The sequence below is a fragment of the Prinia subflava genome, chromosome 22 (assembly GCF_021018805.1).
Source record: "Prinia subflava isolate CZ2003 ecotype Zambia chromosome 22, Cam_Psub_1.2, whole genome shotgun sequence".
Lineage (NCBI taxonomy): Eukaryota > Metazoa > Chordata > Aves > Passeriformes > Cisticolidae > Prinia > Prinia subflava.
In genome coordinates this window covers 2,064,595-2,085,278 of record NC_086268.1, presented here as the reverse complement: position 1 = coordinate 2,085,278, position 20,684 = coordinate 2,064,595, and the positions used below count along the sequence as shown (strand labels likewise).

Genomic DNA, 20,684 nt, shown 5'->3' with positions numbered 1-20,684 from the left:
TCAGCCCATCAAGATAAGGACTCAGGACAGTCTCAGCTTTAATTAGCTTCCATCTTCTCAAAGCTCCAGCTTCTTTCCCTTCCTCCACACTAGATTTTCCAGCTTTTCTTCCCCACCCAACCACCAAATAAGCATTGGCTCTGCTTGCGGTCCCCTTTCTTTTGCTTACAGGTTAGAATTGGTAAGCAAAAAGACCTTGGTTTTTTTTCCTTGCTGGCAGACAATGAGATGATTCTGGAGAGAAGAGTCTTGGATTTTTGGTTCTTTGTCTCTGCCTGCTTTTCCTAGTGCAGAATGTCATCCTGGACTGGTGGAAGAGTGGCTGGGGATGAGAAGAGCGAGTGGGCTGGAGCGTGATGGTAGAGACACAAGAGAGGCAGAAAGATTTTTAAAACCACAATGGAAGGAGGGCAAATCAAAGGAAGGCACAAGCTGGAGAGGCAATCCTGGAGACAGGCAGTGGGGAGAGAGGGAGATGTGATGTGGAAATTGCAGGAGAAAGGAGATCGGAGTGGTGAAACAAGACAAGAGCACACAGCAGGAAAAGAGCTGAGGAAGGAGCTGGAGTCACATCCAGCCCAAAAGGAGAGGGGAAAACAGTCAAAATGGGCAGCACTGGGGCACAGGGCAGGCAGGCTGGGGAGTGCTGGGGTGTGTGGGAGCTGGAGCTGGGTGCCAGGACGGGCTGCGTGCGGCCGGGGCGCGCCGGGCGCTGCGCGGCGGCGACGGGAGCCTTTGTGCTTTGTTGCTGAGCATGGGCTTTGGGAGCTTTACTGCACGAAGGCCTTTCCCAGTGCTGTGTCAGCTCTTTCCGCGGGAGCCCTGCTCTGCCAGCCTCCCTGCTTTTGCCATGGGGCATGTTCCCCTCCCCGTGACTTGGGGGGGTGAAGCGAAGCAGCTGTGAGAAAGGGAGTGAGAGCTGGGAGCAGAGGCAGGCTGCTGTTCCCATCCCACTCCTCTGCTCTGCAGCCCTTTTCCTGGCTGGGGATGTTTGCAGAGTTGAAAAACTCATGGTGTAGTCTGGTGGTCGTCTCTGTCCCTTCAGTCTGTGGCCCATCCCACCCTGGCCTCTGCTTTTCCTTCATCTCTTTCTGTGAGGAGCACTGGGACAAGCATGGCCCTGCTCTGGCTTGGGGCCTGTGTGTGAATCCCAGCCTCTGGTGGCTGAGTGACCAGATTTCCCAAAGTGTAACAGGGAATAAATAAGCGGAGCATCGATGGATCAGGCCCTTTGGGGTAGAGCCTTCATTCAAGGGGCTCCTGGGGCTGCTTTGTGCTCCATTTACCCAAAGAGGAAATCCTGCCTGGGCAGGAGAAGGTTTTACCCCAAAGGCAGCCAGTGATGGGCTGGCTGCAAACCTCACTCGATACAAGCCATTGACTGGGATAAAATCATCTCTGCCCTGCTGCCACGGGCTGGATCTGGGTCTGAACCAGTGACCTCGAGGAGAGGGCCCCGTGTTTCCCATTTGCAAGCCAAAGCCTAGCCCAGTCCTTTCTTGTCTGAGGGATTTATCTGGCTGGGGGCCAGGCGGGCCATTGTACAGCGCTGCCATTTCCCGACAGCTCCCATAAATCTCTCCCAGCTCCCACTGGGAAGGGGGAGGGGATGCCTGGGCGTGCAGTTTCTCTCTTGGGGTGCCCCCACCCCATCCCGGTGTTATCTCGGGCCTTTCATGTGCAGCCATGTCACCTGGAGCTATAATCTTGCCACATCTCTCTCATCTTCCTTCTAAGGCTCTCCCTCCCCTTGTGTTGGAAACTCAAGTTTTACGATCCCTGTGGTGCTCGAGCTCTGCAGGAGTGAATCAGTGGATGACAGAGAGACCTCCAGTGAAAGTCTGGTGCCACAGGAAGGGCCTGGGGTGACTCACTGGAGCCCACTGACTCACTGGAGCCCACTCCTTCCTCCAAGCGGGCTCCCAGCAGGGCGAGGCAGGCCCTGTGCTCTTGGAAGAGCAGCAGAATCCTGATTTAAATGCCTGGCAATCAATGCAAACTCCCTGGCAAGAGCAGAGGTACTAACCCCAACCTCTTGGCCATGTGCCACCTCACACCTTTGCTTCTTGCCACCTGAAATTCCCCTGCTGGGATTTAGGATCTTCTTTCCCGTGTTTCCCACCCTGCCTGACACACCTGGGATGTTCCTTTGGGCTGTTGGAGGCTCTGCCCCACAGGAGATGCGTTTCAGACCTTGTTTTCCTTTGTAAAGATGAGTTCAGATGCACCAGGAGAGAAATCTTGAAGTGCCACCAAGCGGAAAGCTTTGGGCTCCTGTTCCATCCCACTTTTCCTTCATGGAAAATCTGCTGAGTCTCTGAGAGATGTGGGACCACGGATGGGGCATCCCTGCCCGGTGCTGTCACAGAATCAGGTGCTCTGTGTGGGAGTTTGTGCAGGTTGAAGTGGGGTGGATGAGTTGATTTGTCCTTCTGCAAGATCCCAGCTGCTGTGACTAAGACCATCAGGAGAGATCCCTGTGACATCTGCATCAGTCATGATATTGCCACACCAAAGGGTGGCTCATCGAGCTCCTGCCAAGGGCTGTTTCAGTGCCCTTGGGGCGAGATGAGTATCAGGGAACAGGAGGGAGAGAAATCGGTGAGAGGCTCAGCAGAGGCAAGGTTGTGCAAAGCGCAGTGGAGTTCACATGGCTCTTAACAAAGAGGCATTGAGTGAGGTTGTGACAGAGCTCACCCAGAGCCTGGAGATCCTTTCCAGAACTTTCTACACGGGGGAGCAAGAACCTGATTTGCAAGTGTGGGAGCCTGGCTGGAGCAGCACCTGCTGGGCTTTGAGGAGAAAGGGTTTTCATGTCCAAGAGCCACCAGCTGCCACTCCTGCTCTGTCCCCAGTGCCCCTGACAGCCAGGGAGTGCAGACCTTCCTTGCCAGCCCTCAGGGCTCCCCGAGCTGTGCACGGTGCCCCCGGGGCCTGGGTGAATATCTGGGGTTGGGATCGTGGGGAAAGGCACCAACACAAACCACTTCAGAGGCCGAGGTGGAGGAGTAGCATCTCCGAGGCCTGCGCTAATGAGGTCTTGGCACCAACACGTCTTTGGCACACGGCTGGGCCCTTTTTGGTCCCTGACAAAAAATAACACCGCAAAACTAATGAATAAAATGCAAGTGGGCAAGCTGCAACCTATCCAGCTAATCCCTGCTGGGGTGCTGGCCGCCCCTGGGAGGTGTCAGCACGGATTGGTGGGCACTGGGAGATCTGGCACGGGGCGTGAAAACAGCAGGATTCATCCCAAGCTTTCTCCCTGCCCTACCAACCACACGGATCGTTCAGCAAAGGAGAAATCCCAGCACTTCACACACACACATCCAGCTGAATATGTTCAAACCTCTCCAGAGGCTGATTAGTGATTTTATTTTCTCCTCCTCTGCCGGCCGTGCGTGCTCATTGCCATCAATTATCTATGCATTTGCCCTGATGAATTATTGAGTGTGTAACGGGGCGAGGGAAGGCCCGCCAGCCCAGCTCAGTCACCTTGCAAACAAGCGCTCCCCAGAGCGTGGCAGCAGCCAAGTTTGCCCTCTGGCTCCTGATTTAGGATGGGAACCTGATCCAGCAACTTCCCGAACCCCTTTCCTCCCTCTGTCCCCCTTCCTCATCGCTGCATTGAGGTGTGAGGGCTCCTGGAGTAGAATGGGTGCGTTATTTTCCCGATTTAAGGCTTGAGTGAGTGGAACAGAAAGAGTTTTTCCTGTCTTGCAAAAGAGTTGTTCCGTCACCTGGAAAGGAAACGCGATTTCCGCGCTGTGTTTGGGGTTTTTCAGGGTGGTTTTTTTGTTTGTTTTGTTATTTCTTCTGCGGGGTGTTTATTTTTTTTGTTGTTTTCCCTTTTCCCCTGGAGCCTCGAGAAAGTTTGGAATGTGTTTTTGTCAAAGCTGCTGCGTGTAAGGGCCTGAATGCCAGCTTTGGCAGCATTTGGCTGTTGGCAAGCTGTCCTCACTCAACTGGCACCAGCTTTTTCCCTGCCCAAAAGTCTGGCTCTTTGCACCTGGGCACAGGAGGGTTCTGCAGAACCATTGCGGGTTCAGGATCAGCTTTATCAGCTCCAAAATCCACTTTTTTCTCCAGTTTATATCCAAGCCCAGCCTGTATTGATGCATGGATCCCATGGCAGGGGGAGGGCAGAACTGGGAATTGTTGCTGCTGCTCAAGGTCAAGATAAATAACTTGATTTTTAAAAGGGTCAGTTCATTAATTTGCAGGGAAATCACAGCGTAAAGGAAGGGCACAGCAATGATGGATGGAGTGAGGGACTGGATTGACCTCCCCTGTGCTATCCATCACACTCCCTGCTGGAATGCTGTAGGTTGATTGACTTTATCTTCATTTAAGGGGCACATCTTGCTTGCCCATCAGTGTTGGCCTTCAGCCTGGCTGTGCTCATCCAGATGTCCCACCAGGGACTGCCAGCCCTGCAGGGGTGACTCTGAGGAGACGCTGGTGGCCTTCCACCCTCCCCTCCCTGCAGTTTGCCTCCTCTGCAGCTCCTGCACATCACGAGGAGACGCTGAGTGTGACTTCCCGCGGTGGCGGACGGGGAGGCTTTGTTGGGGTGTGGAAATGCCTGTTCAAAGGGCCCTGCTGGGGGGTCAGAGAGCTTGTGGGGAGCAGAGCCAGCTGTGTGGAGACCAGAGCCAGCTGTGTGGGGACCAGAGCCAGCTGTGGCAGCGCCCCAGCCCCAGGCAGGCCCTGCTGGGGGCTCGAGCCCTTGGTGAAAGAGGCGCTGATGACTCCGCGCTCCCCCAGCCCTGCGTGCTGAGCACACCCACCCAGGCTGGGCCGTTCCCAAGGCCCTGGCTACGTGATTGAAGTGCTCCCCAGCAAGCTCCCACACGCTCTGGGAGGCTCTGGAGCCTTCCAAGCCAGACTGCTTGGCAAAGCTGTTCCTCACCTCGGCGGGTGTGGGCAATGCTGCAGGAGGCTCGCTCACCTCCGGGGTGGAAGGAGCAGCATATGCTGCACAGCGTGGTGGAGACATCTCCCCCTCCCTGATCCACCCATTCCTCCCTCAGATCCCAGCGTGGCCTCATCTAAACCCAGCCTGTGCCCTCCTTTCATCGGGGAGGACGCTGCGGGCACCAGTGGCAGGAAAGCCCTTTGCTGTGTCCTGCTGCTGGGACATCCTTCTCCAGAGGGGAAACACGGTCCAGATGTGCCTTTCTCAGAGCGGGGACATCCCTGTCCTCTGCTTTGCGGAGGGAAAATGTGGGGAAAATGTCCCTGGCTGTGCTGGGAGGGGAGGGGTGCACGCTGCCAGCCCCAGGGGTGCAGGCACATGAGGGCACCAGCGCTTTGCTGTGGCTGTCAGAAGCTCTGGAAAACATTCCTGAGCACCCAGCTGCAGAGCTGGGATGTGGGCTTGGCTCGGGGAATGGGGGGCAAGTCCACACAGAGCTCTGGAGGCCGGGTTTCGGTCAGAACTGCTGATGGCTGTGGTCAGCTGGTGGCGTCTTGTGGCCAGGCTGGGTTGTTGGGGCTTGTCCTCAGGGTCACGGGAAGGAGAAGGGAGGAAGAAGAGGCGTGGATGAGATGTGGGGGTTAAGATAAGGCTGGGAACAGCAGGCAGGGAGTGAGGGGGCAACGTGGAGTGTGGGTGGGTGGAGAAGAGTTTTGTCTGCCTACGCTTGTGTGTGTGAAACTGCAGGAAGGAGACTCTTGGAGAAGTCCCAGGGCACGTCTGCCACAGGGACCAGCACTGAGGAGTTCATTTTAGCCTGGGACAGGGAGCCATTCATCCCTAGAAGAACAGAGTAGGGTGACATTTCTGTTAGGAGGTGCTGTCTTGTTTCTCTTGCTCTACATTTTTCTTTCCCCAGCCCCTCTGTCTGTTCCATTACTCTTTCATGTTCTTCACTCTCTGTGCATCTTTCTTTCTTTTTTTTTTTTTTTAATCCCTTTCTTTCCTTTCCTCCCTGGCTCCCAGAATCCATCCAATTGCAGATTCTCCCAGAAGCAGGGAGCAAAACCCGCTTTTCTCGTTCTTACCACCTCCCCTCCCTATTGTATTTATCATACAAATACTGGCTGTATAACTACCACAGCATTATCTCTAAACACACAGATTAGGAAAAGACACAGTGGCAACAAAGATGAATTTCAGGGTCAGGCTGGTGGGAGATGTTTCTCTCCATCTGTCAGGGGAGGAATCAGCTGAGACAGAAGAGCTCTCATGAACTGCAGCTCCCACTTTTCAGGAGCAGCTTCCACAGGATCAGGGTGGAAGGTTCCTAAATTCAGCCACTTCTGGGGTTATAAAAAGGCCACAGAAACGATCTGGGTGATACAGGGGGATCATGCAAGCTGTAGAGGCAGTTTGGGAATTACTGCTGCCCTGACATGAGGCCTGAGTCTTTGCAGCTCCTTTAATTACTGCTGCAGCTCCAATGGGATTAAATGGATGTCTGAGTGTGTGTTAGCATATGCTGGGATGTGCTGATAAACATCAGGGCTTTCACATGCCCGCAGACACACATGCCCTGCATATTTCCCTGCATAACTGATTCAGTGGCACCCCTGAAGACAAAAGGGAGGAAGGAGTTACTGATCCAGCCTCACCTTTGGGTGATGATGAGCCCTAGGCTGTCCTGGTCATAGTCTGGGAGGTGTTATTGATCCAGATTTGTGTCTGTGGTGATGATGAGCCCTAGGGTGGGCTGGTCATTGTGGAAGGAAGGTGGTTTTGATCCAGCCTCACCTTTGGGTGATGATGAGCCTGGATTGGGCTGGTCATAGTCTGGGAGGTGTTCTTGATCCAGCCTTGTGCCTTTGGATGATTATGAGCCCTAAGCTGGCCTGGTCATAGTCTGGGAGGTGTTATTGATCCAGATTTGTGCCTGTGCTGATGATGAGCCCTAGGATGGGCTGGTCATAGTCTGGGAGGTGTTATTGATCCAGGTTTGTGTCTTTGGGTGATGATGAGCCTGGATTGGGCTGGTCATAGTGGAAGGAAGGTGTTTTTGATCCAGCCTTGCCTTTGGGTGATGATGAGCCTGGGCTGGGCTGAGCTGTGGGAGGAAGTTGTTTCTGACCAAGAATGAAGCTGCAGAAGCCACAAATTGCTCTTGTACCAGCCACGCCAATAAGAAACAAGAGGAATAAACAGGAATTCCTGATGCCCAGGAATTACGCTGCTTCTGGGAAGCACCCAGACGTTCACGTGCTGCCGTTCTTGTTGCAGGGCTGCAAGCTCAGAGCGTCTTGGTCAATGACTCCGTCTCGGGGTTCATCGGCACGGACGTGGTGCTGCACTGCAGCTTCACCAACCCGCTGCCCAACGTGAAGATCACGCAGGTGACGTGGCAGAAGGCCACCAACGGCACCAAGCAGAATGTGGCCATCTACAACCCCGCCATGGGCGTGTCCATCCTGTCCCCCTACAAGGAGAGGGTGACTTTCCGCAACCCTTCCTTCAAGGATGGCACCATCCAGCTGTCCCGGCTGGAGCTGGAGGATGAGGGGGTTTACATCTGTGAGTTTGCCACGTTCCCAACCGGCAACAGGGAAGGGCAGCTGAACCTCACCGTGCTGGGTAAGGCTCTGGGCAGGCTCTGCAGGGGGAACCTCCGGTCCAACAGAGCTGGAGGGACCTGAGATTCACATCCTGGGAGCTCAAGGGTGTAAATTGTACCTGTGATGGGTTTTAAAGTTGGCTGGGAGGGGGTGAAGAGCAGGGAGCACAGAGGAGGTGGTTCTGAGACAGCTGAGCTGTCACACCTCTCCTTCTTTCCAGGTCCCAATTCCCCTTTTCCCTCCACCTACACTCCTGATGCAGGTGCAGTAACAGTGGCCAGGTCCCTGTGGGAGTGGTGAGCTTTAATGAGCTGGGGGCTGTCAAGAGAGGAGAAACAACAGATTGATCTTAAATTCAAGCAGAGCTTGTCCCTGGAGCTCGGGGCTGTGAGTGAACAGACCCCACCCAAGGTCTACATGAGTCGTTTTCTCTCCCATTTCAGTTCCTTTCTAACACAGGGATAAAAACCTCTGGGAGGAAAGGATTGACTTTCCATATATCTGTGCATTTAGGGCACCTCCACCGTTGTTTCCCACAAATGATGCAGGTAGATGGTGCAAGGTGCATAGACACTGCCATAAAGCAATTATTACATGGGAATTATTGCGGGCAATTTGCACAGCTCTGGACTCACCACAGGTTCTGTCACAGTGGTGTTAGGTGGTGGTGTTAGGTGGCTCTTGGGATGTGGCAAACAGAGCAGCATTGCTTCTCTAACCATCCCTTTGCACCCTTTTCTCCTCCTCCTCCTCCTCCCTGCGCTCCCCTGCAGCCAAGCCCACGAACTGGATGGAGGGCACCAAGAGGCCACTAATAGCCAAGTCTGGCAGGACAGAAAAGATCTTGGTAGCCACCTGCACCTCCTCCAACGGGAAACCCCCCAGCACGGTCAGCTGGGACACGAAGCTGAAAGGGGAGGCAGAATTCCAGGAGATCCGGAACAGCAACGGCACCGTGACGGTGATCAGCCGGTACCGCCTGGTGCCGAGCCGCGAGGCGCACCGCCAGCAGCTCGTCTGCGTGGTCAACTACCAGCTGGAGAGGTTCACCGACAGCATCACCCTCAACGTGCAGTGTAAGAGGGCCTGGGCACGGCTGGGGGGGCTCCCTGCCCCGGGAAAAAATTCTCCCTCCCTCTGGAAAAGATTCTCCCTCCCCCTGGAAAAGATTCTCCCTGTCCCGGAAAAGATTATTCCTGCCCCTGGAAAAGATTCTCCCTTTCCGGGGAAAGATTCTCCCTGCCCTGAGAGAAGATTCTCCCTGCCCCTGGAAAAGATTCTCCCTGACTCAGGAAAAGATTCTCCCCACCCCGGGAAAAGATTCTCCCTGCCCCGGGAAAAGATTCTCCCCACCCCGGGAAAAGATTCTCCCCACCCCGGGAAAAGATTCTCCCCACCCCGGGAAAAGATTCTCCCTGCCCCGGGAAAAGATTCTCCTGCCCCAGGAAAAGATTCTCCTGCCCTGGGTTTGTCAGGGAAGGGGTTGGGCTGCTGGAGGGGATGCGGTCACTGAAAATGATCCTTTGGAATAATCGTGGGTTTTCTCTTTTTCTGACCTTCTTTCTCTGCCTCTGCCATGTCCCTTTCTCTCTCTTTTGCGCTCCCTCACATTCCTTGTCCCATCATCTTTCCCTCCTCGTGTTCTCTCTCCTTCTCCCACTCCTCCCCTCTCATCTCTTCCTATTCCATTTTCTCCCCTTTCCTTTCCCACATTCCTTGTCCCATCACCTTTCCCTCCTTGCAATCTCTTTCCTTCTCCCACTCCTCCCCTCTCATCTCTTCCTATTCCGTTTTCTCCCCTTTCTCACAATCCTTTCCACTCCTCCTAATCTCTCTCCATTTCCCCCTCATCTCTTCCCATTCCATTTCCTCCCCTCTCCTTTCCCACAACCCTTTTCTCCCTCCTTTTCCCCCTGCTCTCCTCCCTCTGCCCCCACCCCTGCAGATGAGCCAGAAGTCACCATCGAGGGCTTTGATGGCAACTGGTTCCTGAACCGCAAGGACGTGAAGCTGATCTGCAAATCTGATGCCAACCCCCCAGCTCACACCTACGAGTGGAAGCTGTAAGTGTCCCCAGAGCCAGCAGCAAATGTCACCTCCCAGCAGGGACGAGGAGCCTCTGCAGAGTCTCACTCACCCTCTGGTCACTCAGGGCCCAGCCCCACGAGTGTCACCGGTGTCACTCCAGGGTACAGCCCGTGCCTGTGATGAGGGTGGCTGCCAGCACAGCGCAGCCTCAACACCCAGGGAAAACCTCCCTTTCTCACCTCTCTGGGATAATGTCCTGCCCTGGTGACGTGAGGCAGCTGAGATGTGACAAGGTGATTCATGTGCCCAGCACCATCGAGTGCCTCAGCAGCAGGGCTGGGAAAGAACCCAGGATTTCCCAGCTTTGAAGGGGCACAAATAACACCAAAACTGTCTGTGTGTGAACAACCTTTCCCCAGAATCAGCTCCACGTGACTGACATTAAACAGCAGCAATTCCTTGTCCTCAGGTTTCCAGCTTTTGGCTGAACATGCTAAAGGGACTTGAAAAGTGAGTGAGGGGTGTCTGGGCAGCCAGGTGGGAATTGATACAACCTGATGTGGTTCTCTCTGCTGCTCTTTCTTCTCTGCAAGCTCTCGTGTAGCTTTAAAAGAGGAAGATCAAATGGATCCTTTCTTCTTTTCAGCTGGCATTTGTCATCAGGAGAGAGGCTCTCAACATGGCTTTGCAAGGAGCACATTCTGTCTCATTCCACTTCTCAGATCAAACTGTTCAAAGTGAAAGTCTGAAGAGGATTGTTTTTCTTGCCTTTTTTTCCTAGTTCTCCATCCCCAGCTCCCTCCATCTGTTGGTTCTGCCAGTCTGACTTAAACTCCGTGGGGCTCTCTGGCTTCCTCACAACTTACCCAGGAAAACCCCAGAGGCAAAAATGCACCCAAGGCAGCAGAGATGCCACTTGAGGCTATTTCTGTGCCCTTCCTGGGGGCTGCTGCTGTGCTGCTGCTGCCTGGAGTGTAAAACCCAGCAGTGCTTTTCCTCTCCTCCCATTTGGATGGTGATGAGCAGAACCAGGGGAGCTGTCAGAGGAGGCAGCAGCCTCCTGGAGCACCCACACCCCCTTCTGTGCTCTTGGTTTTGTAGGTTCAGGGCTCTACAGGACCACGCTTAAGGTGTTTCTCCATCAGCTTTGGGATCATTGGCTTGATGCAGCAGGGAAAAATGTGATTTCTGTACACATGTGTATATGTAGACATGCAGAATACATGCATTTAGGCACTTCTTTACAATCCTAATTATCCCCCCGTTATTCCCTTTTGTTTCTTCTAAATTGCTGACAATATGTGCACATTTGGGTTGGGAGGAGGGGAAGGAATTACTTGAGTAATTTTTAATTGCCTAAGAGAAGTAATTACTTTACTTTGCTTCAGTAATTAAGAATAACCAGGCCATGTGTGTCTTTTCCTAACACACAGGGGCGCTTTTTTTTTTTAATTTTTTCATCTGCCTTTGCTAATTTGTTTTCTGTATCTCCATGTTTAGTTTTGCATTATTCCAGTTTCACACTCACCTGACTGTTCTGACATGGGCAGGGCTCTAAATCAACACTGCTGTCCTTGAGTTTGAGTTGAAATCAACGCTGGCTGATCAGGAGAGTTAAATAGGCAGGAAATTGGGGTAAAACAGGGTCAGGTTTTGTCCTTTTCCTGCCTGCATTAATGGGAATTTTCCAGCCAGCACCTCCAGCTTCTGCACCTGCCCAAGGGCGAGCGCAGCCCCAGAACGTTGGTGTCACCTCTGGGTGTCACCTCTGGGGCCAACCACGCTCTCTGTCCCCCCCAGGCCAAACGGGACCCTGCCAGGGAGCGTGGAAATCCAGAACAACACCCTCTACTTCAAAGGGCCCGTGTCCTACAGCGTGGCCGGCACCTACGTCTGCGAGGCCACCAACGCCATCGGGACACGCTCGGGCCTGGTGGAAGTCAATGTCACAGGTAGGACAGCGCCTGGGCTGCTCTGGAACGTGGAAAAGAGGGTGGGGAGGGACACAAAGGTGTGAGCAGTTACATCTCCTCCATCACCAGCGTCTCCTGTCAGGGGTGGGAATCTCCGGCACAGCGGAGTTCTTGGCTTTGGAATGGAGTTGCACTGGTTTGCTTTGGATTTTTTTTTCTCCTTTCCTGTCGTGGTCTTTTCCTTTCTTACACCAAATCAATTTGTTCCCCCTTTGTCTTCTGCTTTGGATGCAGAGATGGTTGTAGGTGTTCAGGGAGATATTGATCAGAACAAGGGGTAGGATGAGGATGTGGACTGCCAGGAAGGCAGGAGATGGATGAGTCACTCGCTCAGGATGGAGTTTGGTGTTCCTGGTGCTGGGTAATTCTCATGATTCTTCATTTGAGCTCCTTCCAGTGTTGCTCTGAACTCGCTCACCTGCCTGCCACGGATTCCTGTGAGTGCTTGAGGAGCTTTGTCTGGGCTCCAGGGAGGATGGAGCAGTGGGAAGTGGTGCTGTGATGTCACAGGAGGCAGAAGGAATCTGAGGGTGGCCACAGGAGGGAGGGAAAGCCATGGGCAAGCTTAGGTGGTGTCAGGGAGAGAAAGTCGTGTCAGGAAATGGCTTCAAGAGAAGGAATAACAGATGGCAATAGCCTGATTTCTGAAAGTCAGAGTGACGTTGCGAGGTATCACCAAGGGGTAAAAGTGGCTGTGGGTGCTCTGAGAGCAGGAAAGGGACATTTATCCCATTCCTTTGGGTAAAAGGAGCATTTTGGGTTATCAGGCAGCGACTGGTGGGTCTCAGGAGGGCTGGAAGTGCCTCTTGGAGCGGTGAGTGGAGCACAGCCACACTGCAGCGAGCTCTGGGCTGCAAACAGCCCGGACAGGGTGGGCAGTGAAGTGAATGAGGTGCCCTGGGGGCTTCCAGGGCATGGGGAACACAGGACAGGCTCCCAGGGCTGTTCCCTCTCCCTGTGTCCAGCCCAGGGCAGTCAGAGCCTCTCCTGCCCTCTGGTCCTGGGGGAGTTGTCTGAGCTGAGAGTGGTGAGACTCCAGCCCCCTGCACCAGCTTCCTCTGGTGGTAAATGCTGAGCAAGCGTCGAGCCGAGTCTGGGGCAGCTAAAATTAGCAACAATTCCGTGTTTGGCACCCTCAGCACCTCAGCTCCCCTCTCTGCAACCTGGGCAAACCAGGCTAATCTTCCTCTATCCAAGCGCTTGGAGGTCAATGGATGGGATGTGCTAATTAGATGCTAATTACCCGGTATTTATTTATGATCATTATCACTGTAGCAGGTCTTTAATTCACGCCTCCCGCCCTGGATCGCTGCCTGCTGAGTTGTTCCTGGTACAGGCATTTCTCTGGGGGCTGTTTCTTTTGCCAGTGAAAGGCACTGGAAGAACAAAGCCCTTTGTGCCCAGCCCTGCCCAAAACACCAAAAACCAGGGCAAGGTCATGGCCAAAATCAGCTGCTGGCCATTCCAGGGGAGTTGTCACCTCCTGGGGCAGTGCAAACAAACCGAGCTGACTCCCTTGGGCTGTAGAAATCCATCCCACGCAGTGTCCAGAACATCGGGGCACCTTTGAAACAGTGAGCAGAGCTTCAAATCCTCCAAGCTCAGCCCTCGGGCACAGGGAAGGAGGTGGAACAGGGACTGAAGGAGGTGGAACAGGGACTGAAGGAGCTGGAACAGGGACTGAAGGAGGTGAAACAGGGACTGAAGGAGGTGGAACAGGGACTGAAGGAGGTGGAACAGGGACTGAAGGAGGTGGAACAGGGACTGAAGGAGGTGGAACAGGGACTGAAGGAGGTGGAACAGGGACTGAAGGAGGTGGAACAGGGAATGAAGGAGGTGGAACAGGGACTGAAGGAGGTGGAACAGGGACTGAAGGAGGTGGAACAGGGACTGAAGGAGGTGGAACAGGGACTGAAGGAGGTGGAACAGGGACTGAAGGAGGTGGAACAGGGACTGAAGGAGGTGGAACAGGGACTGAGAAGGTGAAACAGGGACTGAGAAGGTGAAACAGGGACTGAAGGAGGTGGAACAGGGACTGAAGAAGGCTTTGAGAGTAACAGGCTCTCACTGTCCATCCCTCCATATCCTCTGTGTCCATTCCTTGCTGTCACTCTGCCTGTCCAACCCCCTCATGTCACACTTGGGGTGTCAGGACACCACGCACAGCCCTCTGCTCGTGTTTCCTGCCCGTTTTGGATGTGTCTCAGCCCCACAGGGGCACTGAAGGTGGCTGCACCAGCTCACCCTTCTAGAGAAGAGGGGCTGTGCGTTCTCCCCGGGATTTGGAATTGTCTCTTTTCCTGGTGTTTTTTTGCAGAGGACTGGTGGAGCATCATTCTCATGCCTCACCAGCACAGGGCTGCCAGGATTTCTGGGCTGGCAGGGACTGGGTTTGGAGGTGGGGGCTGGCAGGATTTCTGGGCTGGGTTTGGGGTCTGCCTGCCTGGAATCTCAGCTGCTTCCCAAAGGTCCCGGTGGTGGGGTCGAGGTTAAATGAGAGGGAATGAAGGGCACACCCACAACTGCCCTGCCAGGAGGGATTAACAGCCAACCCCACAGGCCAGGCCTGCACCACATTAAAAAAAAAAAATATATATCCTTTAATAATTCATGGGATCTGAATATGTTTATCCAGCTCTCCCTAAGGAGCGATTAGGCGGGTGCTGGGGAGGGCTCAGCCCTCCTCGCCCAGCTATTACAGGTACATTTGTTTGGGTCTTGCAGGCAATTTAGGGATTGTCAGTGGACCACAAAACCTCTTTCAAGAGCTGCATGCAATAAATGGAGTTCAATCTAGTGAGCAGCCAGCCTTGGGAGAAAAAAAGAAAACAACACGGAAGGCTGATGCAGAGAAAACCCTGCAGCAGCTTTTCCCCTTTCTGTCTCCCTGTTCTCCCCCCCTTTGCCACCCAAAATCTTCCCTCCAGGCCCCAGAGAGGAAGAGTGCAGGGCTGGTTTTAGCCCCCTGATGGGGAGGGCAATTTGTTCAGAGGGAGAAGGCTGAATGCTTCCATGAGAGTTATGGCGCATTAAAGAGATTGATAAGTGGAAATTTAATATTTTATTCCAGCAATCTGTTCCCATAATAGCTTCTCCTGCCTTGCAGGACCTTTGTCAGTCGCAGGCAAGCCATGTAGTGTGACATGTAACTATTTATTACGGGAGGGTGGGTGACAGAAAAAAAGGCTGTGCTTGTGGACTGCACGTGTGTGGAGAGAACTGGACATGGATATTCACCTGTGTGATCCTAACCTGCATCCTGGCCATGGATATTCACCTGTGTGATCCTAACCTGCATCCTGGCCATGGATGTTCACCTGTGTGATCCCAGTCTGCATCCTGGCCATGGATATTCACACCTGTGTGATCCCAACCTGCATCCCGGCCATGGATATTCACATCTGTGTGATCCCAGCCTGCATCCTGGCCATGGATGTCCACCTGTGTGATCCCAGTCTGCATCCTGGCCATGGACATTCACACCTGTGTGATCCCAATGTGCATCCTGGCCATGGATATTCACCTGTGTGATCCCAGTCTGCATCCTGGCCATGGATATTCACCTGTGTGATCCCAACCTGCATCCTGGCCATGGATATTCACCTGTGTGATCCCAGTCTGCATCCTGGCCATGGATATTCACCTGTGTGATCCCAACCTGCATCCTGGCCATGGACATTCACACCTGTGTGATCCCAGTGTTCAACCTGGCCATGGATATTCACCTGTGTGATCCCATTTTTATCCTGTCCATGGACATTCACACCTGTGACTCCCAATTTTCATCCTGGCCATGGAAATGCCTTTCCCAAACCTGCATGCACAGGGCAGGAACAAAGCATTTGCATGTGGGAATGTCCATGGATTCATGAATAAAGGCTTTTCTGGGTGCAGCAGAGCACGGACATGCCCTGGCCCTGTGCAGGACACATTCACCCACTTGTGCACTGGCTCCAGCCAGAGAGAGCACAAGGAGAAAGGGAAAAAAAAGGCAAATGGACCTTTGAAGGAGACTCAGAGAGCTGGGGGAGCAGGGAGAGCCTGTGCCAGCAGCTTTGCATCCCTGGCCTTGGATGTGCTGCAGGCTGGGGGGGAGGGAAAGCTGGCAGGGCTTGCTGCCCCCCCTGCTTGGCTTCCAGCAGGGAGTTATTTACACACCAGCAGCGCTCTCGTCCCAGCAAGGTCACTGCAAACAGCCCCTGGGGCTTGCTGGAGCTGCTGCCACACAGCACCAGGCTCGGGAAAGCCCTTTCTGGGAAGCCCTGAATCCCAAGCCCTGCAGCAGGTGCTCCCAAAGCCAGGCAGACCGAGGTGGGAGGATGTGGGGCCGGGGGGGCAAAGAGGAGCGAGCCCCAGGGTGGGTGGGGGGTCTGGCTGATGCTGATCTCCCAGAGTGGCTGTGCATCCTGTCTGGTGACATCTGTGCCAGCGAGGGGAGCAGGGCTTGACTGACAGGGGATAGGTGACCTGAGAGAGAGATTAAAGCCTAAGACACGTTTGGCATCTGGCCGGAAAGCCGTCACACTCTGACACGCCAGCGGCAGCTGCACAACCCCTGGATTAGCTGCCAGAGGTTTTTCCACCCCCACCCGCCCTGCGGGAACCCCTGGGAGGGAGAGGAAAGCAGGATCGCTTGGAAAGCTGGGGATGGACATGCAGGGGGGAGGGAGAAGGTCAGCAGGGCTCTGGGCTTCTCAAATGGCAGCTTTGTCCTGAGGTTTCTCCTTATCTTCCCTCGTGTGCATAACTTAACACGGGGGCAAAGTCCTGGGATAATTTGGCGTGGGCTGTTCCGGCAGGGAAAGTTTGCCATCAGCAGTCTGGCTCCTAAACAAACCCTGCAGGGTCATTTCTGTGTTTGCTGAGGCCATCTGGGAACTGGGAAGCCCCATGAATACGTTGGAATTCAGGTTCCTGTTCCTCCCTGGAGCTGCTGTTCACATTGTGTGGATGTTTGGTTTTTCCAAGGTAGGAGGAAATCCAGTTTTCCTCTGGAAGAGCTTGGGCTGACACATGTCCAACAGCTAATTCCTCAAGGACTTTGACATTTTCTTCAGTGCCTGTGGCTGCAGGGAGAATCTGGGCTGGTGCTGGCTTTTCCTTTGGTGCTTAGGATTGAGGGGAAAAGGATGGTAATGGGATTTAAAGGAAAAACGTGTCCACAGGAAGTAGTCTTTTAAAATATCCCAGCAGATGAGCAGAAGAGCTTTTGAGAGCTCATTTCCCGTGGATCTGCATATCACAGAAGAATTACTGGGTGTCTAAAAATACTCTTTTTCTGATCTGGGCTCTTCGTGCCCCTGGGTGCAGCCTCCTGTCCCTCTGGGTTCTCTGATGTCTAATGAGGTTTAGCTCCCACCTCCACCAAGGATCCCACTCCAGCCTTCTCCAGGAGCTTCTTGATAGGGATAATTTCAGCTCCTTCTCTCACATAGCACTAAAATTGGCCAGCAGGTTCAAAAAAGCAGCAGATAAAGGATTGATGGACAGGTGGGATGGTTTGCATGCGCCTCATTTTTGTTGGAAAACAGCCATTAAGAGAAAGATGGGATTTAAAAAAATAAAAATGTGCTTTTGAAGCCGCTCTTGTAATGGGGAAGGTCTGGAGATGCCCAGAGCCTTGCAAAGGGATCAGAGAGAACCTGTGGGCCAGGCCAGGTGCCAGGCTGAGCCCGGGGTGACCTCCTGTCCCCCTGCTCTCCCAGCTGCTGTCCCAGAGGTCCGGCTGCTGGCACGGGGACAGGAAGCTGGGCTGAATGCAACAGCTGGCAGAGCCGGGCACGGGCAGATAGGGTTGCTGCTTTAATTCCTATTCATACAGCACTCCCTCTTTTTGTAAGGGCTGGGGGGTGGCAGGCGGGGGGAGGCTTTTCATGCTGGCATTAAAGCCTGGCTTGTTCCCCCTCCCTCGGCTCCGCTGTCTCCTGTTTCTCTGGGCTGCTTTTCACAGCGGCTTTAATTCTCTCCAGACTCTTCCTAATGGATTTTTCACGTGGGGCCCCCCGAGCACGCTCAGGCATGGCACCGGTTTCCAGGAATTTCACGCCCCCCCCGGACACACAAAAAAGGGGGATCCTTTTCCCACACTCCCCCTTCTCTCCTTGGTGCCGCACACGGAGCAGGGTGGGCAGAGGGGTGGATCCCATCTGTGGGATTGGGATTGCCAGGTGTCCTGGTGGGACATGGATGCGGGGACAGGTGACACCCGGGTCCCCGCTCACCACCTGGCAGTGCTTTGTCACAGGGCACAGCCACACGCGGGGAGGGTCCGGCAGTGCCCACCCCGCCCCGGGGCCAGCCCCGGTCTGTGCCGCCATCCAGTGGCGGTGCCGGGCTCTGGAGGGGCCGGACCCCTCCTGCCCGGACACTGACCCCGCCCCGGGTCACCCAGCACAGCCCCCGTGGGAGGATGAGGAGGGAGGATGAGGAGGGAGGAAGCTCTGTGGGTGAGGAGGGGGTGATGTGACGTTATCTCCCCCTGTCTTTCTTCTTTCTCCCTTCCCACGGTCTGGGTTTGTTCCCTCTGGCGTGGGAATGGGGCCATGGCGAGAAGGATGGGGATGGGATGAGGGGAGAGAACAGTTCCATGCCTGAGAGACATGTGAGATGCACCAGGGATGGATGGAGGGATGGATGGATGGATTGATGGATGGAGGGATGGATGGATGGAGGGCTGGATGGAGGGATGGATGGGTGGATGGATCCATGGATCCATGGATGATGGATGGATGGATGGATGGATGGATGGATGGATGGATGGATGGATGGATGGATGGATGGATGGATGGATCCATGGATGGATGGATGGATGGATCCATGGATGGATGGATGGATGGATGGGTGGATGGATGGATGGATGGATGGGTGGATGGATGGATGGATGGATGGATGGATGGATGGATGGGTGGATGGATGGATGGATGGATGGGTGGATGGATGGATGGATGGATGGATGTGTTCCTGCTCGTGTCCACGGCGTTGGCAGTGCCAGGGGGTTGGCATGGAGGTGGTGAGTGCTACATCAGGGCTGGGCAGCACAAAGGGCAGGGAAAAAATAAATCTCTCCTGAGAAAGGTAGGAAAACATCCTCCCTTTTCTCTTCATGTGTCCAGCCTGGACTGTTCATGAGGCTTTTAACAGGAAAGTGGGCCAGGCTCCTTCAGAAATGAGGCACAGACTTCTCCTCCCAGATCTGTTCTCCAGAGCTGGGAGGCAGAGGGGTCGGAGTGGTTTGAGGGGTCTGCACACCACGGCTGGGGCTTGTCAGGGTGGGTTTGTGGGGCCACGCACAGAGCCAGCCTGGCTGTAGGGAACAGCAGGGTGTGAGGAGGCTTCAGAGCTGTGAGGAAATGAAAGATTGAGTGCCCAGGGCCTGAGCCAGCTTGCTGGGCTTCCCCTGCTCCCACTCAGCCTCCAGCTGCTCCCTGCTCCGTGCACAGCTTTGGGAATTGGGCACCACAGAGGCCGGGACAGCGGGGAGCAGCCCCGGGGAGGTGGCAGGAGAAGGAACAGTGTGGATGTTGTGTGGTTGAAGCTGAGCCCTCAGCAGGCAGGACCAGAGGGGATGGACGTGCCTGTCCCTGCAGAGAGGTTCTGCATTAACCAGCTACCTGGGACAGGCCTTCTCTTGATGCAGCATGTGGCTTTGGCTTTGCACAGCCCAGCCCCAGCTCCCCATGCCACGAGACACGTCCTTGCTGCTTCTCTGAGGCTCTCTTTGGGAAAAAACGCTGCCTCCTGCCTGCACAGCATCTTGCTCCTCGTGCTGGCTGCAGCAGGGACCCTCCATCTGTCCCCCAGCCCACTCTGCCCAGTGGGCTGCTCTCTGTGTGGGTTCAGCCTCGGGAGGCAAGGCAGCACTGCAGAACCCAAGACGCTGCTGTCGGGTTGGTGTTCCAGGAAAGGCAGGAATTAATCATCTTCCAGGCACAAAATCACCCAAAACATTTATGGCTCGGGCCAGCATTGCTCGAATTCAGTGCCCTTGTCCAAAAGCTGCAGCTGTTGCAGTGCCTTCACTGGGGGGAAGCTCTTTCCTCCCCTCTCCCTGTGGCTGTGCTGAGCTGTGCCAGCAGGGCCACGAAAGGGGGCAGGCAGCAGAGGCTGCCTCACATCCCTTTGGGGTCTGCTGCTGCCTCCCAGCCCCTCTTCCCCCATCACCCCACCCTGGCTGGGCTCAGGGATGCTGAGTTTGCTGCTGGGTCTGCCCCAGTCCTTGGGCTGCTGGGGGAAAAGTGAAGGCCAGGAGGCTCCAGGCTTGGCAGAACAGCCTTGGGGGTGGGAAAAGCACTGAGAGAGCTCTCACAGGGCTGCCCCGGGGCATTAACCAGGAATCTGCTGCCTAAATTGGGAGGCAGGTGAGGGGCTGAGACAACCATGTGGTGTTTAATGCCTCATGGCCACGGGTGTTCAACAGGCTCTGAGCTTGGCCAGGGGCTGTAACTGTGCCCAGGAAGGTTGATTGAAGTCCTGGCTCAAACTTTATCTGTGCCAAAGTGTAGGTGTTGAAATGCATGAAAGAGAAGAGCGCTGCTTTCTCATCTCTTCCCTCTGCCTCTTTTTGAGTTATTTATTATTTTTTTAAATAGGTCAGGGTAACTGTAGGAGCAAGATCAGCAGGAGGAGAGGCACTGTGCAGTGGGAGGGTGGTCTGCAGGGTCAGCACGAGGGGTCAGGAGGCAGCAGGGCTCTGAGCAGGGTGGGTGTGTGGGGGTCACAGGGTGCTGCTGCCTTCTGGACCCCGCTGGTTCTGATCTGGGCTGGGCTGTGAGGAGAGGGATGCAGAGCTGGTGGCTCCAGCGTGGCACCTCTGAGCAGCTCCGTGCCCACCCTGGGTGGGGTCTGGGGTCTGGCTCTCTGTCAGGAGCACTCTCTGGGAAGCTGGAATTCTATCAGCCGGTGAAACGGAGCGCTCCTGGACTCAAGGCACGGGGCTGGTGGGATCTGAGCGCTCCTGGAGACACCAGGAGGGCTGGGGAGGGGACACTGCTTCCAGCAGCCTGCTGGGCTCCTGCATGAGGCTTGGCCAGCTTGGCACGGCACCTTCCCCTCGCTGAGGCAGAGCTGACCCCTGTGAGGACACCCCCTCTTCCCCTTTCCCCCGTTTTTCCCTTCCCTGTTCCTTACCCTCATCTTCCCACCCCCTCACCCCCC

General features: G+C 54.7%; 1 protein-coding gene across 2 annotated transcripts in view; it reads left to right on the top strand.

Annotated features, from left to right (window-relative positions):
- NECTIN1 (nectin cell adhesion molecule 1) overlaps positions 1-20,684 on the top strand; it is a 92,016-nt gene that overhangs the window by 36,053 nt on the left and 35,279 nt on the right. For both annotated transcript variants that reach the window (XM_063418084.1, XM_063418085.1), the window contains exons 2-5: positions 7,199-7,549; positions 8,304-8,606; positions 9,476-9,593; positions 11,359-11,510. In XM_063418084.1, the coding sequence (XP_063274154.1) occupies positions 7,199-7,549; positions 8,304-8,606; positions 9,476-9,593; positions 11,359-11,510 (924 nt within the window). The remainder of the gene's footprint in view (positions 1-7,198; positions 7,550-8,303; positions 8,607-9,475; positions 9,594-11,358; positions 11,511-20,684) is intronic.